Below are 15,762 nucleotides of genomic sequence, written 5' to 3' on the forward strand. Positions count from 1 at the left end.
CTCAGCACCTGAAGAAGGAGCGCTTTGTCTTCCTGACTCAGACCGTCCCAGAGAAGATCAAACAGCATGAGGAAAATGCAGAACGCAGCGAGCTGTAGAAAACTCACATCTGGTCTCTGCTCCATCAATTTTTAAAATAATTAGAATAAATCATAATTCATTTAGCGACCATTCTTTACACATAGTAAACATAGGGTATGTCAAATAATCCTTTATAATGACAAGAGCAGTTTTTGTATAGTTTAAGACATTGATCATCGATAAACGAATGCAACTGTTTTTACTTAACTATAATCAAAGTGTAATTGTGGAAGTGAAAGAAAATAGTAGATAAAAGGTTGCTAGTTGAGAGCAGCTGTCATAACATAAAAAAAAAAACCTTGTTAAAATAAACAGATGTGACATCCTGGTTCTTTTCAGTTTTTATTTTTTTCTCATAAGAGGTATTTAAGTTAACCGCTGTGGTGACCCTTTGTGACACCAGCCAAAAAGAGCCTCCTATCAGTAAAGCTGCATTGTAATTGTAGGCCACCATGCACTCTATAAATTTTGTGCCCCTTGATGAAATCTGGATTATATACCCTGTTTAGGTATATTATTCTACTGCAGTACTCATCTTAACTTCATGCCTTGATAAAACTTTAGGTGTTGTGATTAGCTTACATGTTTTCATGGCTGATGCAAAACTGCTTTTCATCTTTACACCTATCCCACTCATATTACCTATATAGGAGTGGATGTTTCTTTTACACAGCACAGTGATTGTGCTAGTGATTAACATTAAGCACTATGATTGGTGAATGGTGATGCTGGCAGGTCGCCTGTTAGGCATTACCTCTACTAACAGTGTTTGTATTTTATGTGTATTTTTGATAAAATTGTCTGGCATGAAATATATTTCAGTAGTCCATTTGAGAAATCTGAGCAGTTGTTTAGCTATGGGGATTGTATGCGTATTTCTGGTGTTACCTGATAACTTAGCATTCCATCTTTTAAAATATGTTAATTTTTTTGGTTGGTATTGGTACTAATTTAAAATATATACCTCAAACGTGCACTATGAAAAATGTCTGAATATTTTTGTGTTGGCTGTCATGTCTTTTCTGTACATATTTTATATATGTTATAGCACATTTAAACAGCAGAGGTTGACCCAAAGTGTTTTAAAGACCGGCACATTTACATTACAATGTATTTACCGTACGTGAAAAACTGAAAGATGTGTTTTACTGCGAAAAGTAAAAATCACAGTGATTTAATGGTCATTAAACTGGTTTCAAAATTTGGCAAACGGATAATGATTCGCTGCTCTCGTCTACATAACCTCACTTTATTGGTTAAAAGTATTGGTATTGATACAGCTCAATCCGCCTCCACGCGTCTGCTTTTGGATACTGCTTCCCTCAACACGCAGCCGTCTGCGTAACCTACAGGCAACGACACTGACTGACTTGACAGCAGTGGGACAGACAGTTTGCTGTACTTTGATCACTTTTTGCTGTGCCTTAAAATCAGTGCAATCCAGTTACACCCCGCAGGATACAGTACATGCGCTTACAAGGAGACTGCGTCATATGAGGAAGCCCTACTTCTCTTGGCTTTTCTCTCACTTTTTGCACAATCGTGTGTCGTAATCTGCCCCAACACCACCATGACGTGCCATGCCAGGCAGACTTTTTGCTCTCTAATGCCCGTTTTATTTCTCTGTGTTGCTGCAGACCTGGACGGTGAGTAAGAGGAAACACTTCTTTGAACATTGACATTCGTGCTTTTGCGTTTTTTCATCTATACAGTAGCGGTTTTTGATACGGGCTGGCTGGAGAAGCATCTAATAACCAACAATAATAAGATACAGACTTATAATTTGCATCGATGCTTTTTCGAAATTCTATACGCGAAAAGTGAGCACGAGAGCCCTTGGTGCGCCTGCTCGCTGCTGAAGTCAAAGTAAACTTTATTGTCATCTCCGCTACATACAGTCCAGTATATAGAGAGACGAGACGGCGAGGCTCCAGTTACAGCAGTGCAAGTAAACAAACAATAAATATAAGAAGAGTAAGAAAATAAATCTACACTTTAGGACTCGGGGTAAAGGGATCAATAACAATTTGAAATTTATAATTTACAGTTTGATGATTTAAAGTCTCACACACAACCTGTCGAAAGGGGAGGGGGGCGGCTGCTTCCAAATAGAGCACATTTCATTCATAATGATGTAAATCCAAGCCCATCATGTATTCATGATTTGAATCCTGGGTTGTGCGAAATCCTAGAAATACACCTTAGACAAAGTGAATCTGTGAACTAGGTTATGTTGTGGTGATCGTCGGGTTGGGGGATTTGTGTTCATACTGGAGTTCAAAATTAAAAGCAATGGAAGATGGACAAGAAAAGTTCAAAGCCATCAAGTCCCCAGTTTAGAAAAAAGAAAAAAGAAGAGGAGGAGAAACGAGCAAAAGATGCAGGTAAGCAGGCTAGGACCGCCACTGCATCTATACCAGGGGTGGGCATGGTGTCCCTGCAGGTTTTAGATGCGTCCTCGAACCAACACAGCTGATTTAAATGGCTAAATTAGCTCCTCAACGTGTCCCGAAGTTCTCCAGAGGCCTGGTAACGATCATGTGATTCAGGTGTGTTGACCCAAGGTGAGATCTAAAACCTGCAGGGACTCCGGCCCTCGTGGACTGAGATTGCCCACCCCTGATCTATACTGTCGACCTTTTTTTTCCTCATAAATACCTTTATGAAAAGTGATCACCCTCGCAAAAAAAAACAACATAGATTTATCCAGATAGTAAAAACAATTTCCGCGTTTAACTCATCCTAAATGGAAGAAGTGAGATTGTTTTTCTGTCGATTAAAATTGGTGGAATCACGTGACACCCTGCACGCTATATTAAGTCTTAAGTTACGCGGAGGAATCTGCATGAGGAGGGACTGCCTCTCCTGGCACTTAGTTTTTGCAAAGTCGCCGATTGTTGTAACGTGTATCAAGACCACAATGAAGTCCAATGCAAAGCTGAATTTCTGGTTTTCAATGTCCGTTTTATTTCTCTGTGTTGCTACACAGCTGAGAGGTAAGTTAAGGTGAAACGCTTCTATGAACAATGACATCTGTGCCCTTGTGTTTATCTCTGGACCGTGCACCTCCAGCTGGATCAAGGACACACATGGTTTATATTAACTGGCTCTAGTATTTCATTACTGATCTTCACATAGCTGGGTGACTGTAATTTGATGGAAGCTACAAATAAATAAGTAGTTCTTTTTCCCCCCTGCTTTTTGCAACTATAAGTATTTTTGAAATCTGAAATATTAGATTTCATAAATCATGAAGCTTTATGTTATGATTCTCACTGATTTCTAATATCCTGACAGCGCCTGTAGTCCACACAAAGCTCGGGAGCCTGAAAGGTGAGTATGTGAGTGTGAAAGGGAAGGAGACTGGCGTCCATGCCTACCTGGGTGTCCCATTTGCTAAACCACCCCTCGGCCCTTCCTTGAGACTGGCTCCACCTCAGCCTGCAGAAAGATGGGAAGGAGTAAGATATGCCACTAAACAGCCACCAATGTAAGAAACATGTGCTTCAGTTGTTGTAAAACACAGTTTGAAAAACATCCAGCATTTATTAAATGTTTTTATTTTTCAGGTGCATACAACCTGAACGATTTGCTTTGGCACTGCTTGATAAACTTGGTTTCTTGTTGGCTGATATCCCAGACATCTCTGAAGACTGCCTTTACCTCAACATTTACACTCCTGCTAACAGAGCTGATGATGCCCAGCTCCCAGTAAGAACCTTTTGCTGTAGGTTTTGAGCCTTGCTGGTCATTGCTGAAGAAATTTTCAGTGACAGTTGGTTTCCTTTTAAGGATTTTCATATGACAAAAAAACACCCCCTTTTAGAGCCAGTTGCAATGGGTTTGCCTTTATACCCAAATATTTTTTGTTTATCTTAAACATTAATTTAATACTTATTAATTGAGACTCATGCAGTGTGCTTAGCAGGCACAAAAATTGATTTGAAGGAAAAATAAGAATGAAGAATCCAAAATATCTTTGATTATTTTTTTCCAGGTCATGGTCTGGATCCATGGTGGAGGCCTCACAGTAGGATCAGCTTCAACATATGATGGATCTGCCCTGGCTGCTTACCAGGACGTGGTTGTGGTTCTGATCCAGTATCGCTTGGGACTTCTGGGGTTTCTCAGGTAAATAAACTTAAGTTACCAAATTAGAACATACTGTTGTCCTGTTCTTTTCCATTTTCAAAGACTGCTCACCTTCACCTACTCTAAATGTAGCTTAGTATGCCATTCAACTCTTTGTTTTATCAGCACTGGAGATGAGCACATTTCAGGGAACTTTGGCCTGCTGGATCAGGTTGAAGCTCTCAGGTGGATTCAGCAGCACATTCACATCTTTGGAGGAGACCCAGGATTAGTTACTATATTTGGAGAGTCTGCTGGTGGAGTGAGCGTGTCTCTTCTGGTAAGAATCTACAGTTAGAGGAACTTTATATAAACCTTTTCACTCTAGAACAAAAATTAATATGTGATGTGTTACTTGAATCACCAGCTCCTGTCACCACTGTCTGAAGGGCTGTTTCATCATGCAATTGCTGAGAGTGGTACAGCTGCTATGGATTTACTTGTGGAAAATTATCCTCTACTAAAGGCACAGGTTTATTATGTTATTCTGGGGGATGTTAATCATTTTTCATTGTAAAACAGTAAGAATAATACAACAGGTTTGCTTTTCTAAATTGATATCTTTCCACCAGGAGGTTTCAAATGCATCTGGCTGCAGCCTTAAAAGCACAAAGACGTTTGCTGATTGCATAAGAAGCCTTGATATTGATACCATAGTGGATTTTACCAAGGTAAATTACTGGGTGGAAACCTGATGTGGATTTCTGATTGGCTGAACAGTCTCATGATGTCTCTTAAATAACTCAAGGGAACTATTTTTACTTATTTACTTATCTTTTACTGTTTTACGCTATTGGAATTTTTACTTTTGTGCATTTTATTCACAAGGACCGACGGTTAAGATGTCCTGTAAATGTTGATGGGCATTTCCTGACAAAACCTGTGGATGAGCTGTTTCGTAAACATGAACTCCTCACTGTACCATTCATGATGGGTGTGAATAATGATGAAGCGGGATGGATGCTAAAAAATGTAAGTGCCCATCAAAATTTGATATGTTATTTTTGTTTAAACTGGCAATGTTAAGTGCAGCAAAGTTTTTATTCTTTCTTTTAGTTATTCATTAGTGTTCCACAAAATTGGGCAGAAGGAATGGATTGGGCACAAGTCATAAATGCAATGGCCTTCTTCTATCCCAATGTAAAGCACACACTGCCTGATATCACAAAATGAACCCAACCTGCTCAAGCATCTTTCACTGATGTGTTCTTTATTTCCTTAAGCCTAAAGATGCATTCATCAAAAATTTGATAATTGATGAATATATTGGAAACGGTGCCGACCGTGTGAAAAACCGAGATGGGTTCTCTGAGGTTACTGCAGATATTATATTCAATATTCCAGTCATTAAAACTGCTAATGCGCACAGAGGTAACTTTTATAGATTAATGCACATTAATCTAGAAACAATTATTTCATATTTACCGCCCTTACCGCCCTTACAAACACCTGTTTGTCTAATTCTAGAAGCGGGTGCTCCTGTATACCTGTATGAGTACCAGCATTCCTTGAAAATGGTGCAGAAAAGAAGACCGAGCTTTGTTGGGAGTGATCATACAGATGAAATTTTTACAGTGATGGGATTTTGCTTCACAACTACCCACGTTAAACTGCCTCGTGAGTGAAACCTAAAAAGTTTAATCTGAGCATGAGATATTTGGTTTGTTGTTTTCTGGGGTTGGAGTGCAGGATTTTTTTACAAGATTATCACTTTAGATCCATGCTTTGTGGAGGAGGAACAGTTGAGCAGAACCATGATGAGCTACTGGGGCAACTTTGCTCGCACAGGGTAAGCTTACATATTTTGGTATACTGGGAGATAATACCACATTGTTATATTGTGTATATCTGTCTGCGTGTAGGTCTCCTAATGGGCACGACCTTGTCCACTGGCCAAAGTATGAAGCAGATGAAAAGTACCTGGCGATTGGTTTAACAACGCAGGTAACTGCTCAGCACCTGAAGAAGGAGCGCTTTGTCTTCCTGACTCAGACCGTGCCAGAGAAGCTCAAACGGCATGAGGAAAATGCAAAACGCAGCGAGCTGTAGAAAACTCACATCTGGTCTCTGTTACGTCAGTTTTTGATATCATTACCAAATAATAAAATGCATAAATTAATCACTTATGACTTAATTGCCTGCCTTTCCATTCTACATTCACACAAAACTCATACTAGCCAGTAATCTATGGTTAATAGTAGATGTGCGATTCAGTTCTGCTGCTTGTAATTGGGGTTTATAATATTTTAATTCATTTTCATAGTGCCAAATCAGAACACCAGTTTTCTCAAGGTGCTTTATGATGCAAAGTAAATGCCTTGGAATAATCAGATAGCCAGATTACCTTATGAGCAAGCACTTTGGAGACAGTGGAAAGGAAAATCCCTTGTAACATGAAGAAACTTCTGGCAGAACAATGGCTCAGGCAGGGGTGACTATTTGCTGGATCGGCTGGGGGTGAGAGTAGATGACAATACACATGCAAAACGGTGCGAAATGAACAGATGTGACAACCTGGTTCTTTTAATTTTTTTTTATTTTATTCCTCTTTTGTTTATTCATTACTGAGAAGAGCGCTTAAGCTGAAAAGCTCCCTGAAGTCTGATGTGAGCAGTTCAATAGGTCAAACTTAGTTTTCCACAAATTCAGGCATATGGCATTTAAAATAGTACAAAGCAACACTTTTTAAAAGGCAAATTATTCAAACAGCTGGGATCACAGAGAAAATAACTTATCAAACAAATACACTAAAGTTGAGATGGAATTTAATGGAGGGACAAAAAGGAAACACAACAACGCTTTAGCAGATATCTATTTTTTGCAAATATTAGTAAAGCTGCAGTCTGATATAAAAGTGCTGGCCAGTGGTTTTCAAATGATTCAATATATTGCCCAGAAAAGTGCACTTGGAGTAGGAAAGCTACTGGGCATCACCATCAGGCCATAATGAGACATACAGACACTTACTTGGTACTGCGCTGTTAGATCGTATAATGTTCAGCTACTAGGTCTAGAATTTAAAACAACTGGGAAACCTGTAGGGAATAACTTTGCAGGTATAAAGCCAGGCAAACACTGTGTCAGCCATTAAACAAACTCAATACATTTCAAAGGTAAGTGAAGCTTCAGTTTCATACCATAGTTACAGAAGCACAAACTGTCTAACGCTGATACTTTGAATAAATCCAGATTATGTATCTGTTATCGTTGTCACATTACAATTCCTTTTTCCATCTTACATAATAATTCAGGTGTGGTGATAGTAAGCATGTCTGATGTTGAAGGACATAAACGTCTGACCAACGCTGGTTGATGTAAGTACAGTGTTTGATAAGACGGCGGGTGAACAGTTAGAAAATTGCCCGCTTGTAAAACATATTCAGCAATTCTATTTGACACCATACAATGAATGAAACTTAAAACACGTTTGTTGTACTTAATACTTGTCTGTCCTTGTATCACTAATGTCCGGCAAAGAGAAAAACACCTGAGATGCTGTCTTTTCTAAAGTCTGGATGTCTCTAAAGGAAAAAACTGAGGGGAAAAAAGGCATGCTGCTTTATTGAAAACAAAACAGGTTCAGATAGTGGTTATGAGTGTAAATAAATGCAGCATGCAGTTTAATATGTTGGGCACTGAACTCAGTATAATACTATATTATATAGTAGAATACATTGGACACCTTTGTCTTCTTCAAGCACTGCCAAGTACAGACATGGATTTAGAATCAGAGGCACATACAGTTTGATCTATAATAAATGGTGTCATTCCTTTGTTCTTTTTTTTGTTTTTGTTTTTTTTGTCCTACAGTGAATAAATAAATTTGTGACCTGTTATCATGCTGCACTGGAGGATTAAGGTCATACGTTAGGTGAAGACAAACAGTGACACGGGCAGCCTTTCAAAGAGTTTGGATTGGAACAAGCTAAAGTTAGATGGTAACACCTAATGCCTTTCAAACTCTTAAGTTAATCATGATAGTATTGTTGCCATCAGAAGACAGAGGTGTAATTGTGTAGAATGGTTGTTATGATGGCTATTACTGTGGGAGGAGACTTAAAGCTTGGTGCATCAGGATGTCCAGGACTGCATGTTGCGCAGCATGGCCTCAAATCGCTCCAAGTCGGGGGCATGAGCGTGAGGTAAGTTGTCCGTCAGGCGACTGTACAGACTGAAAGACTTCAACTCCAGCCAGATGAAACCAAACCGGTCCTTATCAAACAGCACAAAGAGCCCCGGGGTGCGCTCCGGACTTGTAAAGCCATGCCCAGCAATCAGGCCTGTCCCATAGAAGCTGAAAGAGAGATACATGTCCTCATCGATTAATACATTTTGTTACATATATTGACTGGTTCATAAACGTACACTATGCACAGGATATTAAAAGCAATAGTGAAGACATCTTGATGCATTCTCAATCATCCAGAAAAGTAAATCTCCAAAAAGTTGATTCTGTTCATCTGGACGTAGCGTTTTGTGGACGTAGCGTTCAGTCTCGACTGAAGAAGTCACTTGGATGAGTGACGAAACGTTTCCCCCACAAAATGCTATGTCCAGATGAACAGAATGAACTTTTTGGAGACAATAGTGAAGACCAGTATTTTCCTTCATTGATGAATTAATTGTGACCATTACTTATTATCATTGCCCTTTATGGTAAATGCCTTTCAAAATATTTTGAATTCTGTAACAAAAGCCTGTTAGCCAAATCCTCACCATTTTCTGCAGGTGCGAGGGTACTCCTCGTTGCGAGCCATGACCCCCATAGGCAAGACAAAAGGCTGTGTTTCAGGATTGGATCTGCTACTGTGACTAGAGTCACAGCTGTCTGAACAAGCACCGTGATCTGACTCCATCTCCTCTGCTGCGCTGGAACCACCACAGGCCCCTTCAGCTGCACGTCTACCTGTGGCAGAAGTGCCATTTTCCTTTTGTTCCTGCTCCCTCTGTACTTCCTCATGCACTCCCATTACTAGCCGTGACAGCTCCTCAATGTTACACTGTTGCTCCAAGTCTGGGAGGACCACAGGCCGACACAGGTTAACATCCAGTGTGAGCTGCCCTGCAGGAACATTGGGATCTCCCTGCAGGAAACCATAAAATCAGAGTATGCACCATGAGTAGATTTACATGCAATTTAAATCCACAGTCTTGAAAAAGAAAAACCCATTTTCAGTTCTAAGGTTTTATGTATCACAACATAATTGGGAAATAATAGAATAGAATTCAACTTTATTGTCATTGCACATGTCAGAGGTACAAGGCAATGAAATGCAGTTTGCATCCATCCAGAAGTGCTTTAGCCATAATATAGATATATAAACAAAAAAACACCTAGTCTTAACCAGGTCTGAATGTTATTTAAAGACTATCTCAGATTAACAATACCACATGATACCATTACACAGCATCTTATTTATTTAACAAAAAATTAGCCAAAATACAGAAGTGGCGTGTGAAAAAATAAGTGTACACTAGATTCAACAGAAACCAATGTTAGCAGCAATAACTTCAAGTAACTGTTTCTGTATGACTTATGTATGACAACTCATACCCTGGAAATGCTGAATGTGTTTGCTGAAACTGGTGCTGTGCATTATGGCCAAACAGGGTATTGGGCCTCATTTACTACAGTGTGCATGCACAAATCTGTGCGTAAATTGTGCACACGAATGTTTCAGGCACAAATCTGTGATTTTAGAAAATTTTTGTGCCTGAATTTGTTGGTACTTTAGGAATAAATTTAGAAGTCCCTCTGACCATGCACTGCACCTAAGGAATTTAAACAAAGGTCTTTAAAATGCACACTACTACTAGTGATACTAATAATAACAATAACACTTATAGTTATTATTAATATTGGCTTTTGGTTGGACACAAAGTGCTCAGAATTACAAAAAAGGGATGTAAAGAAAACAAAATACTATCATTAAGGAAAAGCACAGCCACTGTTCGGAGGAAACTCATTTCCGCTGTTCATATCCTTTCAGTCACTAACCAACGTTCATGACCCTAGGTGACGGTGAGGGTGAGAACTTTTGAGAGTGAAAGTATTTTTTGCGCATGGCAAAAACATTTCCACACAAATATAAGTAAGTGAGGCCCACTGTAGCAGAAGTCTTGTGGTTTGTTCAAATTATACTTTGGAGACCTAAGCTGTGCTGACATGTTCTTTTTAGAGAGAAGAGGCATTCTCCGGTCACCCCTTGCAAACATGCCATCAGAATCAGAATTAGAATCAGAGCCATACTTGTTAAGTCATTTTCTAGTTGTGCTGTAATGAATTTTAACATTTAACATGCTAACTAAAGCATGCAGAGTCTGAGATGTAGCTCTTGGGTTTCTTGCAATTTTTACTTGCAAGTACTGCAGGGTCTGATCTTAGGGTAAATTTGCTAGGATGTCCACTCCTGCAAAGATTTGTTGTCTTCAACTTCTGAATGATCTCTCTTATTGTAGAATGATGGACTTGAAATTGTTTAGAAATGGCTTATTTTACTTTGCAGATTGCTGCTCACACTCACTGGTGATCAGTTAATCAAGTGCTTTTAATTAGCAGCACGTGGTTACTACTTACCGTCTTAGTTGCTACAAAAGCATTAAGTGTGCACTTAATTTTTCACACACTTCCAGAATTTTGGCTTAGTTTTAATTAAAGAGATAAAAGACACAATGTAACATGTTATATCTTGTTGCTCCTCTAAGAATGCATGAACAGATTGAGGGATTTTAAGCTGCAGGGCCCACATTTAAGAATCACTTTCATTTAAAATGAGTACAACCACTAATAATGATTATTACTTACAGTGAGTTTGGTTGCTCTTGCAGACATTCCATGGAAACTAAGCATGACAATCTCCAAGCCATGACTACCATAGGTGCCTTTGAAAAGGCCTGGCTGCAGCAGATCAGAGGGCTTTGCAGGTGGCAGGTAGATCCTTCGGTATGTCAAGCAGTTACTGTCATAGGAAAATAGATGAAAGCATACAGGTTTATTTAGGCATATTAATCATTATCATTTTAACATGGAAGTACAACAGAGAAAATGCACGTAAACAAAAAATAAATACAAAAAATGCATACTCATATTGACTAGTATAAATGAACTTCATTAGGATTAGCTCCTGCATGTGCTCATGAAATATTTCTTCCAGTGTCCTCCCCCATTCTTCCTCCAACCATGTCCTGAACTCCTGCACAGACACACACATCGTAAAAAGTTGATAACAGTCCCTGAATTTCACCATCATCAGCATGCATGGGCTTTAAAAGATAGCATACACTGTAAAGGTAGTAAAGGTATTTGACCCACCTCCTGTCTGCCTCCTGGCATGCGGTGATGGTCAGTCTGGTTACACTTTGTTGAAAATTCATCCTTCTTTACTGTCTATATATAACAGAATATAAGACATATAAGAGAATTACATACTTTGATAAGATATTAAACTCAAACTAACATCATCTATTTGTGTCAAGAAAGACATTATCACTCCGCTTTTTCAAATGTGTAAACCCTTACCTGTATGTCTCCTTTGTGAGGACCTTTGTGTCCATACATGCACTCCACAGTGGCCTTGTTGCTCTCCATCATGTGGATCCGGAAGAGTGGGCGCCTTCTCATGGGGTCCTCCACGCGAGGGTCGTGAGGTGGCAAATACATCCAGCCAATGATGAACAACCCGTCCACCTGAATGAAACATATTTTGAAGAATTTACCTGCACTACCTAAATTATATTTTCCTTTATACCAATATTTACTATATGTAGCAGTTTTGTGCAAAAGAGGAAAACTACCTACCACAACATTGAGCAATCCACCATAAGGGCCAATGTCAGGCTGCCATAGGCCCAAAATATGCCTGTATGGGTAAAGTACTGTAAAACAAGAGCATAATAACACACCATACAAATCATTATATGCACTGCTTCACTTGAGGTTTAACATTAGCTCACTGTCTGGTTGACAAAAACAAACAAACAAACACCAGTAGATGTTAAAAAACACTCAACTTTTGGTTTATGAGCCAAAGGGAAGAAATGTGTAAACTGACGGTGTTCCTGCCAACCACGTTTCTGAACAACACACACAGCACACCTGTCTTTCCATTTCATTTTCAATACTCACACAAGAAGCTCAGGGGATATTTTTTTAATAACCATAACGCAGACTACATTGCACTGCTATGACTGTGGCTTGCAGATTAAGTCAATAAAAGTCACCCCACACGTAACCCATCATGCTGCAGCCTCCACGTAGAGGCCCATGTACATACAGTGTGTGTACACGTCTTTATAGTCCATGTGCTCGTAGTCCGGGAGGAGCTTCATAAAGCGCCCAGACTTCACTCGTGGGTTGACACCTGCACGGGCACAACACAGGCATGTGTAGAGCAGCTGCGGGCCAGGGGGGGCTCAGTCCAAATGCAGCGCTCTAATGAATGCAGCAATGTGCCATATCATTTCATCCAAAACCCAGTGGCTTTTCCTGCCAGTTTGCTACCTATGTTTGGTGGAAGCTGGTATTAAAGAAAAGCCATAAATGTTGCTCCAAATTTCTGCTGATATACAACATTTTAAAACCTATACCATGAGAAGTTCACACACACACACACACACACACACACACACACACACACACACACACAGTAATACAAAGAGAATGCATATATTATATATTTATATATAATTATTTATATTTGAAACTGTCAGTTTTTTTCCCTTTTTTGAACCAGTAAATATTAAATGCATCAAAATATGAGTGTCGATTTACAGAATAACCTAAATGAGCAGGAATGAACCTGCTTCTCTAAATCGATAAATAGATTATCTTAGTTTGAATTTATTATTTTATCAAACTATTTACTTCTCTTATATGTCTTATATTGTGTTATATTTAGACAAAGAAGGATGAATATGTGACATGAGAGCTGAGAAACTAACGTTTAACATAGAGATCCTGGCTAGTCACTCCTCGTGCTTCCACCTTCCTCAGATCCTCCCTCATGCCAAACTCTGCAAGGAAAAAAAGAACAAGACAAAACAAAACTTAGTTTGATTATGACTTTGATTATAAAGATAATCACACTTATAATTAATGTGATAAATAACCTTGGTATTTATCTAATTGAGAAAAAGCAGTGAGGTGAGAACAATTCCGATATTCCTGGTGTCTTTTCCCCTTTAAATTGAGATCAGCGAAATAAAGACTTTATAGGGCAAAGTTAAACCCCAGTCATCAGACACAGACCTGACCAGATCTGAATTGCACAAATTCTCAGGCACACAGAGCCAAAAGCATGAGCAACAGTTTCAACAGAAATCCAAAAATAAGACAGTGGAAATGCTTTTGGAGATTGCTCTGATGCCTAAATTCTGTTTGTACTAAAGAGAGATATAAATAGAGTAAGACCTTAAAAGAGAATGTGTGTATGTGTGTAGTAAAAGTACTAGTGGTGGCATCTGTTGCTGATATTAATTGCTCTTATTGAGCAGCAAGTAATGTCTCTCAGGGCCACTGAAATGACGACTTGCTTATAATGCTGTCTTCATATATACATGAACAAGACAATGGTGAACAGCATGTGATAATATCCACTAATAAAATAATATCTCTAGTGCCCTTTTGGTGCCATTCTCTGCCATTCACTTTCAGGGATGTCAGGGAGGTCAAACTATGAATGAAAACACATGTTTCAAAAAAAGTCCTGTATTTATTTAGTAAAAGCTAAACTAAAGGATAAACCACAATACGAGGTTAATCAGAAGAAAGGACTGAGATGTTTCTGATCACTTGTTTCTAGGAATAATGCAGCATAAGTCATCATTCCTGCAGTTTGTATCTAATATAGACTCATCTAATACCAGCAAACACTTCCTTCAGATGCTGCCATATTCAAAACACCATTAACTAGACATCTGCCACTTAGCCACTTGATGTATGCAGGCGAGTATAATTTTAATCCTTTTGGCCACAATCTACAAACTTCCCCTGATCCTGCCTAAACTGAGCTTTATATTCCCATCTTATAAAGCGCTTTCCAAAAGTCATCATGTTACTGTCTTTGATGCTGTTCAGACATGTTTATTCTCTTTGTTATTCTCTGCCAGACATTTAAGAAAATGTCTCCTAGTTTAAACAGCTGGTATTCTGAATGTGTGTCAAGTCAGGACTAGAAGGTTATCTCACGCGCTGATGTTTTGAAATTCCAACACTCATGTTTCATCTAAGACTTAATTAGGCTATTACTGATGCACTACTATATTACATTTTCCTAGTTAATAGATTGGTAACACACACACCCCCAAAAAAGACAGAAAATAATAAATGCTTATTGCACAAATATGTTTAAGTGGCTCATTTTTTACCTAATCAGCCAACTGATTTAAAGGGTTATTTTATAATTTGCAATTTTCTAATCATTTGCAATTGCCTATTATTGTCCATTAATTTTTAAACTTTGCACGTTGCATGTTTCAAAACACTGAAAATGAGCTGGGAAACCCGGAAGTGAATCTTCAGCTGTACCAATTTATGCTCGTCATGATTACATGGGCTGTGACTGAACCGCCTTTGTTGAACCCTGTCATCTGCAGTCACCTAAGATAATCGCAGAGGGCTTGGTCAGGGCCTGCATCAAAAGTCTAAACCGCCAGACAGAATGGCTGACATGGCCCTAATGAGAGTCACAGGCCTTGGTCTATTCTTAAGCAGCTGTGTTTACAGAGCCAGCAGCTGGGATATGGTGGGGTAATTTCCTTCATATTTCCCGCAGAGATCAATTGAAATGCTTTTAAGAGAACTCGTTTCCGCGAAATCAACTGATACATAAATTCTTACGACAAGAAAGAAGCTCGGACACTCTGATCAGAGACCCGAGCTTTATATTTCGGTCTTACGTTATCGCTCTATGTTTAAATTGCAATAAACGTCCAGGGCTGCTACATTTACCTTCAATGCATCGCCTTCTCCAGATGGTTTCCGTCTTGAGGAGTTGTCTGAATTTCTTACAAACGAGGGCAACATTTGATAGAGTTGTTCCTGGGAGCAAGGAGAATATTTCCACTAAAAGCTCCGGTGGTAATTCCGCTAAGGACTGGGGGTGTGGAGGTCCCGTGCTCGTGCGATCCAGAAAGCCCCCTGTGTTGACACGACCGCTGCCATATTCGCAAGCGTCACTCGGCCCTGCAGTGGCTGCTACGCCGCGCTCTGGGCCTCCGCAAGCACCTGCGTCGAATCTCCCTTTGCCCACGATCCGCTCCTCTTCCTCCTCGTCCATGTCGGAATCGCTGCCTTGATCCTGCTGGTTATGCCTCTGTCGCCTTCGGCACCTCCGAGACTGACCAACTCCGCAGAGCCTGGCGCAAACAGCCATCCGTAGTTACCAAACAGGCAACATTACATCACTACAACACATCCATCAGCTGCAGTGTGCCTGATCCTTCCCCGTCCTCGCGAGCATGGGCAAAGGCATTTCATCTGACGTCACAATGTTCCCGTACAGTGCGTAGTTTGTTGCTTTTGAACATAAAGCGACGGTAGTGTGCAGTATC

At 39.6% G+C, this 15,762-nt stretch overlaps 2 protein-coding genes across 7 annotated transcripts in view; one reads left to right on the plus strand and one right to left on the minus strand.

The window, feature by feature from the left end:
• ces2b (carboxylesterase 2b) overlaps positions 1 to 6,334 on the plus strand; it is a 7,042-nt gene extending 708 nt beyond the window's left edge. Inside the window, exons 1-13 of one of the 5 annotated variants that reach the window (XM_005943717.3) lie at positions 1,399 to 1,727; positions 3,379 to 3,571; positions 3,651 to 3,792; positions 4,079 to 4,212; positions 4,339 to 4,492; positions 4,580 to 4,684; positions 4,785 to 4,883; positions 5,041 to 5,184; positions 5,269 to 5,352; positions 5,436 to 5,583; positions 5,680 to 5,829; positions 5,929 to 6,001; positions 6,075 to 6,334. In XM_005943717.3, the coding sequence (XP_005943779.1) occupies positions 1,652 to 1,727; positions 3,379 to 3,571; positions 3,651 to 3,792; positions 4,079 to 4,212; positions 4,339 to 4,492; positions 4,580 to 4,684; positions 4,785 to 4,883; positions 5,041 to 5,184; positions 5,269 to 5,352; positions 5,436 to 5,583; positions 5,680 to 5,829; positions 5,929 to 6,001; positions 6,075 to 6,261 (1,689 nt within the window). In that variant the 5' untranslated portion in view covers positions 1,399 to 1,651 and the 3' untranslated portion in view covers positions 6,262 to 6,334. Of the gene's footprint in view, positions 1 to 1,398; positions 1,728 to 2,672; positions 3,078 to 3,378; positions 3,572 to 3,650; positions 3,793 to 4,078; positions 4,213 to 4,338; positions 4,493 to 4,579; positions 4,685 to 4,784; positions 4,884 to 5,040; positions 5,185 to 5,268; positions 5,353 to 5,435; positions 5,584 to 5,679; positions 5,830 to 5,928; positions 6,002 to 6,074 lie in introns of those variants that run through there. The other 4 variants (XM_005943716.3, XM_014340537.2, XM_005943718.3 and 1 more) reach the window with 4 other exon arrangements.
• A 396-nt stretch (positions 6,335 to 6,730) lies between these two features.
• On the minus strand, positions 6,731 to 15,762 carry fbxo31 (F-box protein 31). 2 transcript variants are annotated; one of them, XM_005943709.3, is made up of 10 exons: positions 15,161 to 15,762; positions 13,153 to 13,224; positions 12,486 to 12,572; positions 12,011 to 12,087; positions 11,732 to 11,899; positions 11,525 to 11,599; positions 11,296 to 11,405; positions 11,018 to 11,171; positions 8,929 to 9,296; positions 6,731 to 8,506 (listed from the first exon to the last, which is right to left on the minus strand). In XM_005943709.3, exons 1-10 carry the CDS (start codon positions 15,582 to 15,584, stop codon positions 8,284 to 8,286), a joined length of 1,758 nt encoding a protein of 585 aa, XP_005943771.1. In that variant the 5' UTR covers positions 15,585 to 15,762; the 3' UTR covers positions 6,731 to 8,283. The 2 variants fall into 2 exon arrangements, with proteins under 2 accessions (XP_005943771.1, XP_005943772.1); XM_005943710.3 differs by lacking the exon at positions 12,486 to 12,572 and having other exon boundaries at positions 15,161 to 15,750.

Source organism: Haplochromis burtoni, unplaced genomic scaffold, assembly GCF_018398535.1.
Source record: "Haplochromis burtoni strain Fernald_Lab_line unplaced genomic scaffold, NCSU_Asbu1 Contig_375, whole genome shotgun sequence".
NCBI classification, from domain to species: domain Eukaryota; kingdom Metazoa; phylum Chordata; class Actinopteri; order Cichliformes; family Cichlidae; genus Haplochromis; species Haplochromis burtoni.